The sequence below is a fragment of the Gymnodraco acuticeps genome, unplaced genomic scaffold, assembly GCF_902827175.1.
Source record: "Gymnodraco acuticeps unplaced genomic scaffold, fGymAcu1.1, whole genome shotgun sequence".
Classification (NCBI taxonomy): domain Eukaryota; kingdom Metazoa; phylum Chordata; class Actinopteri; order Perciformes; family Bathydraconidae; genus Gymnodraco; species Gymnodraco acuticeps.
The window spans coordinates 1,157,557-1,174,902 of NW_022992216.1; the positions used below are offsets into that span (position 1 = coordinate 1,157,557).

Consider the following 17,346-nt stretch of genomic DNA (forward strand, 5'->3'; position numbering starts at 1 on the left):
GTGACCAGGGGCGCCGCCAGGGATTTTGGGCCCCATGAAAATATATCACATTGGGCCCCACCACCAGGCACAGGCCACGCCAACCAAGCACAATGCTGTAACCACACCTCCAGAACCCAACCCACTCATTTATGCTTTAAATAACTCTACCTGTACAGGCTTGCATCTATCTTGTAGTCAATACTAACTGCACAATATTTACTGACACTGAGTGGTGAACATATAACACTGTGCAGACGTGCAACATTCTGCTGCAGTATAATTCACTATTTGATATAACACTAACATTCCTGACAATAGATCTCAATAGTCATCTTTTATGGTGTACATGCATTTTTAATAACATTTTTGAATGGTACATTCAAAAATCAAAATAAATAAATAACTTAAATATACATGACCTCTTAAATTAAAATAAAGTGAACATTAACATCAATATTATAATTTATAAAATGCCATAACAAAAAAAACAACTTAAGCAGCAGATTTTTTAATTAAATATACCAACTACAAAATAAGCGGGTATTAAAGTGTAAACGGACAACAAAATGGAAATGGAAGTGAAAAGGCCTGATGGTGGTGCTAAATCAGAGCCTTACCTGTTCTCAGTCTTTTTCTCATCATGCAGCATCTTGTGTGTAGTGATCCAATATCGTTACCATAGCCTTGCCCTTTAACAGTTATTACGAGCCCTGGCTCAGCCATACTCACAAAGAGCCCAGCGCCTAGCCTTCTTACAAGTCACTGATCAAGTCCTTGAAGTCCAGCTTTCTAGCCAACTGGCTTTCAATGGACAGCATGGCAAGACTGCAAAGCCTTATGGGGGTTCAGGGCTGAGGAGCCTAAAGATGGATCTGTTGGTCCTGGCACCGGGGGGAGGGACAACTGATTTATATGAATAGCTGCTAAAAATGTACCTGCATTTATTAAATGTCAGCTAAAAGAGGAGTGAAATGAAAAATCTCTGAATTTTCTGTGAAGATATTAACAGTACTTAATGTCAGCAAAACATTACAATTATTATTTACAATGGACTAAGCTTGACAGACTAATTTCCACCACTCATGGACCACACCCACCTTTTCTTTTGAAAGACTGTGTGACATACTGTCGCCCTTTAGTCCCTCTCTCTTGTCTTTCTCTCCTTTATTTTCTTTCTTGAAAGCCTGACTTTGTGGGTCGTTGAGACATGGTTCACACGTAAGTACTAGCATCCCTGCTCACATGCTCTCACTCTCTGCTAGAAAGGGCCGGTGCCGCACAGCGTTTGGAGGCAGGACCAAACCATTACATGTAAATAGAGGGGGGTGTTCGATGCTTTGGATAATTAACTTTTGGAAGAAAATAAGTTAAATGAATCGTAAGTTTAGTGAGTACATTATCAATATGACGTTATTTTAATGTTAATTATTGATGATTGATGAAAGGTTACTTACATTTTTTTTCTTAATGTTCGAAAAATATTTGGGGCCCCTGTCAGTCACGGGCCCTTAGAATCGTCCTAACTTTTCACCCCCTTACGGCGCCCCTGGTTGTGACTATCCTGGACAAAGTTGCATGGGAGGAGAAATACCTGCTCCGCTGAACATGTTATAGAGAACAGTGCAGATCTTCCCTATGGACACCATGATGAACCTGTCTGAAATAAGGAACATTAATAGTGTGATAGAGGCACAGATTTAAAATCAATAATACACTTTATTTTTAGGGCACCTTTCAAAACATTCAATGTCACCTTAAAATAAAATAAAATATGAGTGGCATTACAATACAAACAAGTGTTGAGTAGGAGGAAAATTACATTCAAACGAGCAATTCAAGCGAGTGAAGCCAGTTTGAAAAAATTATCTTTTAGGCTTGATCGAAAATAACAGTGTTTGACATTATCATATTATATATGTTATATCATTACTGTTATATAATTGCTTACTATTCGTGGTTATCAAGAAATAGGACTATACTGACAAATGACATATTATCCTTTCATCATCTGTTCTGTAAGGAGGAACAACGGAGTGGGACTACACTTAAAAACGGTTCCAATACGAATATTGTGTCCTTAAAACGAGCCACCTCGCAATTGTATGCACCTTGCTATTTAATCTGATGGGAAATATATCATTCAAAAATAGAGAAAGTAAATCATTTCTTTCGTTTTAGAGAAAGTCAATCATTTCTTTCGTTTTTCCGCTTAGAAAACTAGGCGAACGCTCAATACACGCGATGACGTGACGATGACGTGACCTGTGCGCGTCCCCGCGAACAGGGCTTCAATCTACTGCAAGGCTTCAACCTACGGCACAACACCAGCGTGACCGGGAACGCTGGACTGTTAAAGTGGTATCTTGAGGCCCGGTGGGTTGCCAGGTTTGATACTTAGCTTCAAAACGTTATGATCCAATGTGCCATTGAAAAGTGTGACGAAAGTAATAATATTATAATCAATATTTTCAAAAACAATACGGGGAAGCATTTATCTCTTTATGGTGTATATTATCTAAAATGTCTACCTGTGGGCGGTCGTTTTGAGGATAAATTAACCAAACATGGCAACCCATCTTAACTAGACGTCAGTGGTCTGCGGCTGAAGCGTTTACTGAGTTTGCTGCTAGCTTTTGTTCGGTGGACAATAAACTACCTACCGAGTAGCTATCAGTGTATTCATACACGGAGACTGAAAAATAGACACAGATAACTGTGATATATGAGGCATTGTTCAACTCGGTGAGTATTATCAACACACAAACCACCAGAAAACATAACTAAGCTAGCTTAGCTAACGCATGTGATAGACAGATGGGTCTTAACAAATCTATTAGCATGTCTTCTTGTTTACAATACCTGTTTCGGAAGGCTAGGTGTAGCGCTCGCGACACTAACACGTGCGTTCATGGTTTTTTAAATAACGTTTACTGTCGACATAATATTTGTTCTCAATATTAGCCTCCAGCATGCTTGCTTTGTTTATGCTGATAAAGTCGTGACTTTTTGTGGCTACATCAATTTGTTTTGTCATTCGGATAGGTAGCTAACGTGTTAAGGTTTTAGTTGCAGGCTAAATGTTATGTGGAGCTGTAAAGAGATGTAAGCTGTTATTTAATCGCCTGACTGAAATAGTGCCCAACGTAAATCCTGCTAACACTAGATATTTCATGCACCCTGTAATGTAAATTCAAGGCATTTAAACGTGTCTGTATTTTTGATGTGTGTTCGGTTTATCCAGGGAGTTAAACACGAACAAAGTACTCGCATCTCAAACTTAAGAAACAAAGTAAAAGTCCTGCATTGCAAACGTTAAAAGTAAAAAAGTATGCGCAGCAATATACTTAAAGTCCAACAAGTTAAAAAAAAACTATTTCTGCACAATGGCCCTATTCAGAATAATATAAAATACAGAACTATTATCAGCTAAATGTACTTCAACCATCAAAAATACTTTTAATGTAGAATGGAAAAACATTTTCGCCGTTATTTGTTATTATTATGTAAACAATATTATCCTGTTTGTAACCTTAACATTTTAGTGAATTTTAGTATTGTAGTTTGTCCCTGTGGAGCAAAACAAAGTGAACATTCATAATAATGTATATTGCAGGTTCACAGTTATTGATCAATTATTATGTATCTTCATTTGACAGCTTGCAAAGGTGGAGCGTCATCCATACAAGTACATCATAATGTATTAGTTGATTTATTTTTGTATTAATCAATCAATTGATTAATTTTGTATAATATAACTAATCTTTACAAATGAATTGAGTGGAGTACAAAGTACAATGTTTGCTTCCAAAATGTTGTGTAGAAGAAGTATCATAACATGGAAATACTCAAGTAAAGTACAAGTACCTTTATAAAATCTACCTACTCAGACATTACTTGAGTAAATATACTTAGTGACTTTCCATCTCTGCACCACAAACAACAAAATTAGGCTGTTCCAACAGTGAAGCATATGACTGTGGGCTGTTGTGTGCTCTGCTCCACAATCACCCTTGATATTACACAAACTTAATTTGTGTAATTAGTCCAATCCTTGGTTCTATTGTAGTATCATTGATTTTAGAGGAAGGGAGGTTCCTGCCACAATAGTACATTTACCACATTTCTACTAAAAGTTATTTCCTAACTTCTCTGCTAAAACCGACTTCACTTGCTTACACTGCTGGATCTTTCCTTTGATTGATGCCGTTTTTGTGGCCTGGTGTTATGTTGACACAGGTAGTCCCAGCCTGTCTTTTACAGCCCTGCCCTAACCATCGGGGCTATTTTTACAGCCAGGGTCTAAACCAGTAGTTGTTAGCTTTATTGTTGTCGCACACATGCAGGGATCCTGACCCGAGCCGGATCTGGTGATTGAACCCCCCCCCCTCCTGTCAGATCAGGGGACTCATTTATAAAGCCTTGCGTATAATTGACGTGGGAAGGTTGCTTGCGTAGGACAAAGCAAATAAATACGCACAGACATTTTCCGATTCATAAAAGACTGCGTACCGGCGCAGGACTTGCCGGTTTCCCTTCATAAATCAACTCAAAATGCGGCGCAGCTTTTGCGGGCTTCACGTAACGCCCATATTTGCCTATAAATAGTCAAAGAACCGCCCATTCGTTCATTCTGACTGACTGCGTGAAGAAGATCGCAGGAAATGACGACAGAACAGCTAAAAAAGACATCTCACACCGTGTCAGGTTTTGGTTAGGGGGGGGGTGGGGGCTCGTGAATTGTTGTTACGGAAACAGAGGTCATAGATTTTAGGTTGCCATAAGGCTGTTGACGGTCTTATTATAGGCGACATCCATTGGTTGGTTTTGTGGCACATTTGTACAGGGTGTCCGCGGGGTCTTAAAAAGTATTAAAAGTTGATAAATCTATTTAGCGAAAATTAAGGCTATTAAAAAGTATTGAAAAGTATTAAACGGCATTTTCCAAGGTATTAAGAAGGTCCACAGCAACGACAACATGAAACACCCTTTAATTTACTGAAACAACATGTCGGGAAACCCCCTCAAGGTGGCCCCATGCATAGCGTGCCATAAAATGCTGCTTCTTATTTTAAGTTTCGTTGCCTTGCTCCGCTCTGTTGGGGGGGGGGGGGGTTTATCTGCTGGTGGACTACCTGAGAGATATACAGCAGGAGAACACGCCATCCACCGCGGAGAATAAACAGAAGGGCAACCATGACAACCATGCTCCGGGGTCTTCTTCGCTGCTTTTGGTGTATTTTGTGGCGGCAGCAGCGCCACTTACAGGCCTGGATTATGTACTACAGCGTTTCCAGCATTTCCAGCGGTCTAGTGTGAACGGACACGTTAATGAATCGAATGCGTGTGAACGGAAGACTTTTTTGCGTTTGCGTATCGTTTTACTGTATGACCCTGTATGACCCTCGTGGGGCCGGGGTCTAAGCCAAACTATATCCGGTCACAAAGATCTGCTATTTTAAAGTAAGGTCAACACATATCGACCCTAAATATAGATATTAAGAACGAGAAAAGTCTTAACATATATATCGTCATAACATATGACAAATGTGTGAGGGTGATGACGTCAGAGCATCGTCCTATGTGCCGGGCTTAGCCCCGGACAGCCCCAGCCCAGTTTAACCCCTGGGTATTTGTGAGGGAGCTCCGATATGGCATTACCCCGCTGAAGCTCACCAAAGTTTCATATATTTCAAAGTTTTGTCAATTGTTTTGTTTATTGGTCAAATTCTGTTTTCTAATGGTTTCTAATGGTTTCTGAGGAGTTTGACTGGAATGAAAGAGCACAGAGTACAGAAGCAACAAAGCAGCATGCTGCATTAAACCTGAGCTTCACAGAGAGGTTGAAGTTCATGGAGAGGAGGCTTCAGTAGTCTGTCTGCACTCTGTTTAGTTGTGCTATCTTACAATCAATATAGTAAAGTGTGTCGCCAATGTAACCGGTTAGAACTCGAAGTTGCGATGAGGTCTTAAAATATATGGAAAGGGTCTTAAAAGGTATTACATTTGACTTCAGGATTCCTGCATATACCCTGTTGTAACGCTGTGCCAACTTGGGCAAGCACGCAGGCAAACTTGAGGAGCACAGGGTGGAGTGAGGTTCAGCGATGGAGAGAGAGAGAGAGATTGAGCGAGGCAGAGAGCATGTGCAGTGGTCTGCTTTGCGCACAGAGCAGGAGTTTGTGAGAGAGCCGGCTTGAGAGTCAATTTCTCTTCAAAATATAATTGATTGCCAGCCTCCCTTGTCCCTGGCTGGCTTGCTAGCTCGTTGGTAACGTAACTGATTTCTTCTAATGTGCCTGCATCTGGCGCTGAGTTGCCATATTCCTTTCATGAACCACTTCCTGATATCCATTGTTGCAGATAAATATAAATGATAATAGCCAGACTAACCTAGCAAGAGTAAACTGACAGGCTGCTGTGCCGCATCTCACTCAAAAACCCACACCACTCAACCCAGCGAAAAACCAGTCTCGCGCGCAGCCTTTCATTCAGAATTTCATTCAGAATTTCATTCAGAATTTCATAGCAAAATAAAAAAATGATATTAAACTAATCTTTCAACATAGTTTGTATTCACCCCTGATTAAGACTGCCCATGACGCCGTGTCTGCTCACCGGTCCGTCACAGCGGCGGAGCTGTGATCATGCAGAGCTGCGTGTTCTCCGTCAGCAGCAGCTGATCTGATCTCTCTCTCGCGTCCGGTTATTCTTCACTTCATGTCCAAATCTATCAGATCTAGTTAGCTCTAGTTCATTATATGACTGCCTGCTTATCAAAGGACACCTAAACAATAAGCGTTGCTTGGCAACGGCGTGTGGCTGCGAAGTGTAGCGCACATTATGCATATGAGGGGTCAAAATCCCATGCTCATAAAATGCTCATATATATATTTTTAAATGGAATTAAATCATACTGGAATCCCTAACCTTTTATTTAGACATTGACTAATATTTTTTCATTTTAAACATTTATTCTTAAATAAGACAGTTGTAAATTATAAGAACATCCTGCCTGAATCAATGTTAGAAAACAAGTGTGAGTTCATTCATCAATCTTGTATTATCGTTTTTAATCGAGCTCCATTTCAATTAGATAACATGTTTTTTCAGCATATCACAATTATCCCCATAATGGAAAATACTTATTTTTAGTGTATTATGTACATTTCATTTTCTTTACTGGGCCAGTGGTTGGCCATTTTTGGCATTTTGTAAAACTCTGTATGACTAAGCCAGATGTCATCAATGCAGGTGAGATAAAGTTGTATCTCTGTCTTTTTGCTCTATTTAGTAACAGGGTGTTTTTCAGAGGGTTGCACAAACTTCTCATGACTTGCTGATAAAAGGAGTGGTTTTATACCACATTCTACATTTCTTTGCACCCATCACCACACTTCCTCCCCCCTTGACGCAGCAGAGAAAACACTCCTACTCTGAACCCTGGGTGAGGACAGAAATAGAAACCTAGACTCTGTTGGGTTTTCTTTAACCTCAGTGTTTTAGGGAGTTAGAAAAGGTTCAAAGGTGATGTTTTAGCGTTTTTGGGGGATTTGTGAATCAGCAACACATCTAAAAAACATGATTCAGTTTTGCATCTAATTTCGATGGACAAATAGACGTCAGGCTTTCCAACCACTAGGTCTATATTGGGTGATTTCCTGTATGCCTGACTAATCTACCAACTGCTAATACAAGTCAAATTCAGTTAAACGGCACTGTCTTCATTAAACAAAGAGCCTTGGAGAAGAACAGCCTCTGGTAGTGTAGTAAAGGTGTTGCTGCAACCCCTTTACTAATGATTTATGTGACAGTGGAATTGCCTTATTCCAACTAGTGTTGTCACGATACCAACATTTTGGTTTCGATACCGATACCAAGTCAAGAATTGCGATTCCGATTATTTTTCGATACTTTTCTAAAAAAAAAAGGGAATAAATGTCTTAAAAAGTCTTAAATGTAATTATTGTACCAGAACCATAACACAAACTTTTAAACAATGAGAACAATAAACAAAATAAATGACAATAATTCGTGTTAAATCAAATTAAGCATCATCTCAAACAACTTTTTTGTTTTATAAAATATAATTTTAAAAATATTTTATTAACATGTAATAGTACAGTAATATAAATAATTATTGACAAAATGTATATTGCAGATGTTAGCCACATTGGTAAGTTAGCTAAAAAGATAGCCATTAGACAGTTATCAAACTACGAAAACGTTCGTTTGTCACAAAATAAATTACACTTGTTTGACTTAGATTTGAGGGCTTGAGCATGATGTAATTATGTTATCCATCACATTCGCTAACCTGTCTGTCTTTAAATTCTTTAAACAGCTAAGTCTGATGTGTTGGCTCCCTTGGTTTGCAGGGATCTGAAACATTTCTCACAGACAGGCCTCGTGGTGTCCGTAGGCTTGACCTCACTGTCAGAGATATAGCTCAAATACTTCCACATTTCGCTTCTGACGTCTTTTTTGTCAACAAGCCGAGGCGCAGCGGCAGCTGCACTCCCACTTGCAGCCATGCTTCTCGTTTTCTCACATGCTCTGGCAGCTAGCACGTGGCCGCGTGCACGAGAGAGGGGAGGGACTAAGAACGTGCTTGAGAGGGGAGGGACTGCAGGCACGGCTGCAGTGCAGGGAGTGGAAGCAGAGCGCTGAACACACACGGCTCTTATTAAAACGGCGCTTTCTCACCGGAGTACTTTTCCCCGTCATTCTTAAAGTACCGATACTAATGAAACGGAGGAATCGTACCGTTTTTAACGGCAGGGTATCGCGGTACCTTTCAACTATCGGTACACCGTGCAACACTAACTCCAACTATATCTGGTAAAAGCTATTTTCCCTGCCTGACTTGTCGATATCTGCATCTCTCCTGGCGCTACACCAAAGCAATAAGTCAGAGGGTTACGATCAATATCTTTGCTGTACATAAGTTGAAACGTTTTAAATATTATCCAAAATGTTACTATTCTGGTATGTGATTAAATAAAGGTTTATCATTCAACTTTACAATATCCTATGCCGAACATATCTTATGTTACTCTTCAAAAACAAAGTGAAACATTCATTATCATAAAATGATACTGTGAGGTTTTTAAGTAAAAACCAATATGAAATCACTAATGTTTACAGTATTTGACTTTAACTTAATTATTGATTGCTTGGTTCTGGCCCCAAAGCCCCTCGTCAGGCTCTAATCTGAATCTTGAACTTAAGCCATCAGATAGTTTTGCAGCCACCACTGAAACTAATGGACAATTGATTCCATATGTTGAGGGTATGTGTTTGCAGGGTCACAAAATCGATTTGCAATTAACTTGAAATGAATGAACTCATTCATGTTTGAGGGTGTAATAGTATGTTTAAAGTCAACGCAAGCAAGATATGTATTTGCACTTCCCATTACATATCAAAAGGCCCTTTCCTAACTCCTTTTTTTCTTTTCTTTCCAGATAACAACCGGAACAACTGCAGTGGAACCCAAGCATCTTTGTTCTCCACTGCTTCGCCCTCCTTTCATCCACCCACTGCTCTTTCCTGGTCTCATCCTCCACTTCTCAACATGGTGGCAATGTTCCTGATCTGGCTGTGCCACTGACCTCCACCCTGCACTACCACCATGGAGAGAAAACGCAGAAAGAAATTAATCTAGCTGCTCGGGCCGTTTGCAGTATGGACTCGCTTTTGGAGCTCTGGACCTGAAATGCTCTGTCCCAACCTAGGACCCCGAACCAGGTTTTTAGCTGCTTTTCTTCATCTGAAACGGCACACCTGCTGCTAAATACCCAAAGGTGGTGGTCAAACTGATGGTTGGTGCTACTTTACAACTAAAAATGCTCCTGCTTCCTGTGTGGGCGTCCATGCTTTTCATGGGCTTCCTGTCTGTGGTGGGCATGGAGCCAACGGAAGGAGCCAAATCTGACTCCGACTACCCCCCCAACACGGAGCCCCCGCCTTCATCATCTGCCTCCAACTGCTCAGAAATGACCCTCAAACTGGAGTTTAAGACGAAGACGGTGGAACATGGTAAGAACATGTTTGTTAAACTGGTGGATATGTTGTAATTGTGTCTTTTTAAAGAGGCTATTATGCTTTTGGGGGTTTCCCCTCTCCTGTAGTGTGTTAGATACGTTTCTGTGCATGTAAATGGTCTGCATAGGCTTAAATAGATCCTCCCCTCCAGAGGGAGTTTCTCTCCCACACACTCCCCCCTCCCTGCCTGAAATACATTGCACTCCTTTGTTTTCTTCAGTGATATAATGACATCACCATGTAACACTAGCGCTACAATTTGGCTAGCACTACAACACATTCTACATGATAGGCTAAGGGGCGGGACGTCTCCAAGCAGTTAACCAAATCACAACAGAACCGGCCAGCTAACCAGTCGGAGCAGACTGGGCTCTGGTTTCAGACAGAGGGTGAAAAGAGGTGCTGCAGCACAGGCAGTATGAGGAAAATAAAGAGCTTTTTGAACATTAAAGCATGGAGACATGTCACATGGAGACACACGATATGAACATGAGCATAATAGGGCCCCTTTAACATTGCATGTTTATATTTGTAGTTAAGACAGCATAACATGCACAATTAACCAAGGCCTAACTTTATTTAATAAAGCCTTGTCCAGATTGGGATCCCAAGAATCAAGTTGCTTTTTAATAGATAATAACTAGAGAATACATGTTTATTTTAACATGCATCAAGCAAGAGGTAAAAACAAGACACACCACAACAATGAAAGTCGAAGATCAAGAAAAATATAATATTTGTAGGGATGCTCGATAATTATCGGTCCGATATTAGTAATTATGACGTCATCCCGATAAACCCGATACCAGTATTAATAGCCCCGATAATATACAATATATTTTTTGGGTAAAAAAAAAGAAAAAAATACTGTGGATTGGGATGAGGGGCGCTTGTTTTTCACTCGGCTCCTCCCGTTTTGCCAGTACTGTGGTATTAGTGGTTTAGGAAGAGGGGAGTTCTTCACGAATCCAGCGCTCCCTAACTCATGCCTGGCTGTGACGTAAATGGTGTGCGGCCGTGAAGCCAGGACAGTAAACAAACATGTCGTCGGTGGTATGGGCGTTGGAGCTATGTGCAACTCAAGGCATATGCTCGAACCGGAGCTGCCTGGACGCTGCAATCATGTTGCGCACTATCCGTGCTGAGTGTGCTGACTTCTCGTACAATGTCCCACTGTCTGGCTTCCTGCATAAAGTCAAGTGCTCGGCGCAGTTGTGGCGAAATGTCGCTCCTCTGTTTTCATTTAAACAGCTCCTTATATCCGTTAGCGCAGCTAGCTAGCACCAGATGCTAACAACAACAATGCACGTAAGGTCTCTCGCTCGCTCGGGCCACACATACACACACCCTCCCGGTCCTCCAGATGGCCAGTCGGTGCCTGCCGGTGAGCGTGGAAGTGTGGTCTGCCAAAATACACATGCGTTAATCGCGTTAAAATAATTAGTGGCGTACATTTTTTTTTTGTTATCGGTCTTGAGAAGCAGGAAGTTATCGGTATCGGTTTCAAAAAAACAATATCGTGCATCCCTAAATATTTGTATATCATAATTGATTATAAGCAATTCAAACTAATATTGCATCAGGTGCCTAATCTATACTTGTATCCACTGACGAGCAAGATGTAACCCCTTCTACAGCAGGGGTATTCAACTCAAATGCAACGAGGTCCAGTTAGAGAAAATGTCCCCATGCAAAGGTCCGGAACATCAAAATGTCTGAGTTGCTTCATGAATTAGTGTGATATTGAAGTAGCCTGCAGCTTTATCAACGTCTGCATGTAATCAGCAACTGACTGCCAATCAAATAAAGAAAGTACAATTCATAAACAACAATATTTATTGTCAATTAACATTGAACTATACAGATATACAGTAAATACTGTGGATATGTGTAATGTTCCTCTCGGGCTGCATTTACAAATAGAGGAAATAAATAAAATAGCTTTTGAAAATATGTGCATCTTAAAAGTGCTTAATTTTAGATAAATAAAATAAAGTGTAGCAGCAGCTTGAGTGTCCCTTTTTCTTTGTTAACCGTTTCACATCATGACTTAACAGTTTCAGCCGATTATAGAACAATATCAGTCTTTACACATCATAACAACTGAACAGTTTTAAAGTTTCTCTTTCTTTCCCTCTTATATTGCAGACCCTCACTCACTTTGTTCTGTTCAGTGCGAGAATTGAGCTGGAGCTTGTCCTGCCAGGAGTTTAAATGTGGGCTGAAATGTTGTCGGGGCTATTCTCATGCACATGCAGGTGCTTATCGGTTAGCCTGGAACGACATTTATTTTTTGTGACCTCAGTTCTGACTTGAGAGGGTTTGTATAACCTGCCATTCAGGCTCTCCTCATATCACTCTGACAGATTAAATACATATTAGCAAAGTATACTATGCCGGATCCCTGTTTGGAAAGCTCATCAGTAGGGCTGCACAGCTAATCAAAAATAATATCGAAATCGCAATATGGAATGGTGCCATTGAATCTACGGGTGGTCAAAGCAGACCATCCTACCCGAGCATACATGCAGCAATTGTGTCTAAGGGTTTAAAGGTTATGAATTCCAGAATAGATCAAACTTTATTTTTGTCATTTTGATTTGTCCTTGTGTGTGGCTCAATCTCTCTTCAGCAGCCAGGAGCCTAAAAGGGGGCTAAGAAAAATATAGCCCACTTTCAGTCTGGAATGTGGACCTTCTTTAATTGGACTGTGGCTCAAATCAAATGTGGCTCACTCGAAGACACATTGTTTATTAGCACATCTCGAGGTCCTGGCTGTTCCTTAAATCATCCTCCACTCTCTTCTCTCTCTCTCTCTCCAGAGTACATCATAGGGTTCACAGGGTATTTCTCGGCCAAAGCTCGCCGCCTGTACATCAGCAGCGCCCTGAGGAACGCCGGGGACCAAGCGTTGGAGTGGCACATCGTCCCCAGAGAGAACCCGGCCGCCGACTTCCCCAGCGACTTCGAGCTGGTCCACATCCGTCTAGCTTCTCCCAGCAGCCTGCTGACCCTGGAGGACCACCCTTACATCAAGAGGGTGACACCGCAGCGCAAAGTGTTCCGCAAGCTCAAATACGTTCCCTGTAAGTCTGACAACATGGTGCGATTGTTTAGGGTAAAAGGTCACAGCGTCTCTGCGGTTGGCACGTCCACCCAGGAAATGTTTCACGCTGAGAAGATACAGAAAGCAGTTTGTCTGCTACAGTGTCTCTTTGTTTGTGGAGGCAGAGGATGCATTTCACTGTGTGTGTGGTGCAGAAGAAAAGGATTGTATATCTTAATGTGCAGGGCAGGCCAACTCTGGGGGTGTTGATGCTAGACAGGGTGTGTGGTGTTGGGGGATGGGAGGAAGGACAGAGCACGTCTGTCTACTCACCCAAGAAGGAGTAGGTGAGTCAGTGTGGTGGGGGGGGCACGCCTTGCCTTGCCTTGTGCCTGGCACTGGATGAAAGAGTTCAGTGTGCCCCCAGCCTGCATTAGCACAACATATGTGTTAGTCATTTAATTTGGATAGTTATTTGGTTTTTAGATGTTATATTGTTTCAAATAGAAGAAAGAAGAAGAAGATACACTTTATTAATTCCTTACAGGGACATTTCTTTCTCCACTTTGTTGTGTTTACACTAGGGCTGTCAGTCGATTCAAATATTTAATCGCGATTAATCGCATGATTGTCCATAGTTAATCGCAAATTAATCGCACATTTTTGATCTGTTTTAAATGTACCTTAGAGGAATATTTTTCAAGTTTTTAATACTCTTATCAACATATGAGTGGACAAATATGCTTTATGCTAATGTTTATTATCATTTGATCAATGACAAATATTCTCATGAATATTAGACACAACAACCTCTGAACATTACAAATATTCGCCTGAATTCAACCTGGAACCTCTCTCATACAATAATACAATACAACTTGTATGGTGTGTGGCAACTCAAGGCATATATATGCTCGAACGGGCAGCTGCCTGGACGCTGCAATCATGTTGCGCGCACTATCCGTGCTGACTTTTCGTACAATGTCCCGCTGTCTGGCTTCCTGCATAAAGTCAAGTGCTCGGCGCAGTTGTGTGGATACAGCCCTCCTCTGTTTTCATTTAAACAGCTCCTTATATCTGTTAGCGCAGCTAGCTAGCACCAGATGCTAACAACAACAATGCACGTAAGGTCTCTCTCTCTCGCTCGCTCGAGCCACACATACACACACCCTCCCGGTCCTCCAGATGGCCAGTCGGTGCCTGCCGGTGAGCGTGGAAGTGTGGTCTGCAGCAAGCGGGCCGCAGGAGCGGGGCTGTCAGCATCAGCTTGTAGATGGTATTTTAAACTCGATGCGCACTGAAACTACGGGGCGGCCGAGGAAAAAAAATACACATGCGTTAAAATAATTAGTGGCGTTATTAACGCGTTAACTTGACAGCCCTAGTTTACACACATTATACACACACAGAGGATATACATGCACACACACAACCACATGCAGATAGGAGAGGTGGCAGAGTAGAGAGGCTGCCAGGTACCCGGCGCCATGGGAGCAGTTTCGAGGTTAGGTGCCTTGCTCAAGGGCACCTCGGCAGTGGCCTTGGAGGTGAACTGGCACCTCTTCAGCTACCAGCTCACTCCATCTTTTTTGTTTTTGTTGGTCCAATCGGGACGGGAACCGGCTTTTTTTTATTTTTTAGATATATATAAATAGAAGTGCCTCATCACTTATTTATACACATTTTATTATTACTTTTTTTTTTACTTTAACTTCTTTTGTTTGGAAAAATAGTTTTATCCTTGTATACTGTAGTTTTCTGTTTTTATTTTGTTTTTTTTACAGTTGACTACGACCTATAATTTTTATATAAATATTTTTTTTGTACATTCTTACTTTTGCTTCTTAGTTTTTTAAATACATATTTATTTCTATTTTTTATTCATCTTTTATTTCTATCATTTAACAATAATTTCCTCCAGGATAAATCAAGTATTATGATTCTTGTTTTGAATAAGGTAAATACCAATGTTTTAGTTTATTATTTTTATATTCAGTTCAATGAATAGAGTATTCATTTATTTAATGTATTTTTTACTTTTTCTCTCCTCATACGTTAGGCCTCAAACTTCTGCCTGACATCTTTTGGCGATGCTTCATTCAAACTTCAAGCTGTTCATGACACATGGGGCATTCTTTCAGCTGTTTGATGCCTTTCATGGATTTCCTGTTAACTCAGTTCAAGTTCCCTGCTGCTTTCACACATCACATGTTTATATTGGACCCTATGTCTAGTGGGTGACTTCATACACACTCTAGGATTTATCTATACACATGTTGACTTCAACATCAGCAATTCTTTAATATATACACTGCAGCACTCGCTAATGAAAATACAACAGAGCAAGTTTGCCCATGTTTAGCCTAATAAGTAACCTGCTCCTGAAATATGTAAATATATTCAGGATGCATTTGTGCGTGTCAGAAATGAACACCAGCTTTACAATAATTGCATTGAACTAATTGAATACAAGCCGCCCTGAATACCATATCTAAAGTGTTGAGACTTGTTGGTGTGTATCTGTACTTAGCTTCCTGGGAATTTAGATAAGACTTTATCAAAGAAGCGTATACCTGAGAAAGGTAAGTAGGCATTAATCGAATTTGTGTCTCATCGATCAATTTGTGAGTCCTCGAAGCAGCTACCTATCGAGGTAATTAATGAGCAGATAAGAGAGAAGACATCACCGCTGTGTTTCACTACTTGAAAGGCATAAAAAGCCCTGCTGTTTGCTAATGGCCTCCTGTTCATTTGCTCTGTGCAAGTGATTAAAAGTGAGGCTCAACTGAGGCTGCCTCACATCAGGAATCCAAGATGGAAGGAGGGAGACGGAAGTGAGGGAAAGAAAGTACAAGGGAGAAATAAGAGATGAGATCATAATAAAGGAATGATTAGGTTAACATGGAGATGTCTGCAGGAGGGGTTGTAGAGGCAGACGGCAGGAACAGGGCATGTCATTATCTCCGCCATCAAACCAGTGGTTGTGCTAACCTAAAAAGACCTATATTATTGACTGTTTTACACGTACTGCTGATTTCTCCCTCCTTTGCAATTGGCTGGTAGGAGCCTCAAGTGATATTTTGTTTGACTCAAACATTCAATTCCACAGAAAGGCTCATTTTAAACCAAAGCATCTTCAGATTCATTTGACCCCCACGTGCCTGCCTTAAATAGATCATGTTATGATCTATTTAAGGTGAGATGAGTTAATTACGTTTTTTTGGTATTCTTTGCCGCCCTCTTGATTGTGAGAGGACTGGGAGAAACACTTATTAGGCATTGAGAGGTGCAGGAATGAGTCCTAAACCTGGAAATGAGTTTGCGCACGGGTTCCTTCGTCCTCAAGTCAGTTTATTTTTTGAACACGTTTTTAGGTTAGATGCCTGAAATAAGATGGGGTTCATCATACAGGCTTCCGAGATATTTTCCATGTTTGTCATACAACATAAGTTCAGATCAGTTAATACCCCAGTCGAGAATGTATTGAAGCTTTTACGCGTCATGAAAAGAGTGTTTAAATGAAACTACTTAACGTCTTGCAGAACATTAGATGCCTTTAGCTTAGCGGTGGTGACCTGAAGTCTTGCTTTTGTGATGGAGTTTGTTTCTAGCCTAGATTTTCACTTCTGGATTTTGCATTTACACTTACACAATTAGAAAAGTGGTGTTAAAATGTAAAGATTATCCTACTGAATAAAATGTGTAAGTACCATGTTATTGCCACAGATCTGGTTTCTGCAATATTCGCATTGCTTTTTGTTGATGGCCCTTGCGATGCAACTTCCGGTTAGCAAAATACCACATTCAGCGCCTGGCTATTTTGTATGAAACAAACATTTCTATGTCCTAGTATAATTGCATAATCAAAAAAGCTACATAGCCTCAAGTCACAAACTCCCTTTTGTAGCGACCCTAAATTCAGTTTGTGGAAGAATTAGACGTTTTCTTTAACACAGTTGCTTGTGTCCTGTCTCTGCAGCCCCTGAGCCTTCTGCACCCTGCAACGCCACCCGCGGGACGCAGTCATGGCAGTCATCTCGCACATTCCGAAGAACCAGCTTATCTCTGAGCTCGGGCTTCTGGCACGCCACAGGACGCCACTCCAGCCGGCGACTCCTGCGTGCCATCCCCCGCCACGTGGCCCAGATCCTGCAGGCAGACGTACTCTGGCAGATGGGACACACAGGTTAGAGCTGACACCTATGACCTCTCTGATAGAGGGGACGAGGACAAACATCTGGCAAAACATTTGTATATGATCAAACAGAAATGAG

At 41.1% G+C, this 17,346-nt stretch overlaps 1 protein-coding gene across 2 annotated transcripts in view; it reads left to right on the forward strand.

Annotated features, from left to right (window-relative positions):
• The first annotated feature begins 2,244 nt into the window (after positions 1 to 2,244).
• Positions 2,245 to 17,346, forward strand: part of mbtps1 (membrane-bound transcription factor peptidase, site 1) — a 52,816-nt gene continuing 37,714 nt past the window's right edge. The window contains exons 1-4 of one of the 2 annotated variants that reach the window (XM_034205919.1): positions 2,245 to 2,355; positions 9,447 to 10,020; positions 12,849 to 13,112; positions 17,052 to 17,258. In XM_034205919.1, coding sequence (XP_034061810.1) covers positions 9,801 to 10,020; positions 12,849 to 13,112; positions 17,052 to 17,258 — 691 coding nt within the window. In that variant the 5' untranslated portion in view covers positions 2,245 to 2,355; positions 9,447 to 9,800. The other variant, XM_034205918.1, reaches the window with a different exon arrangement.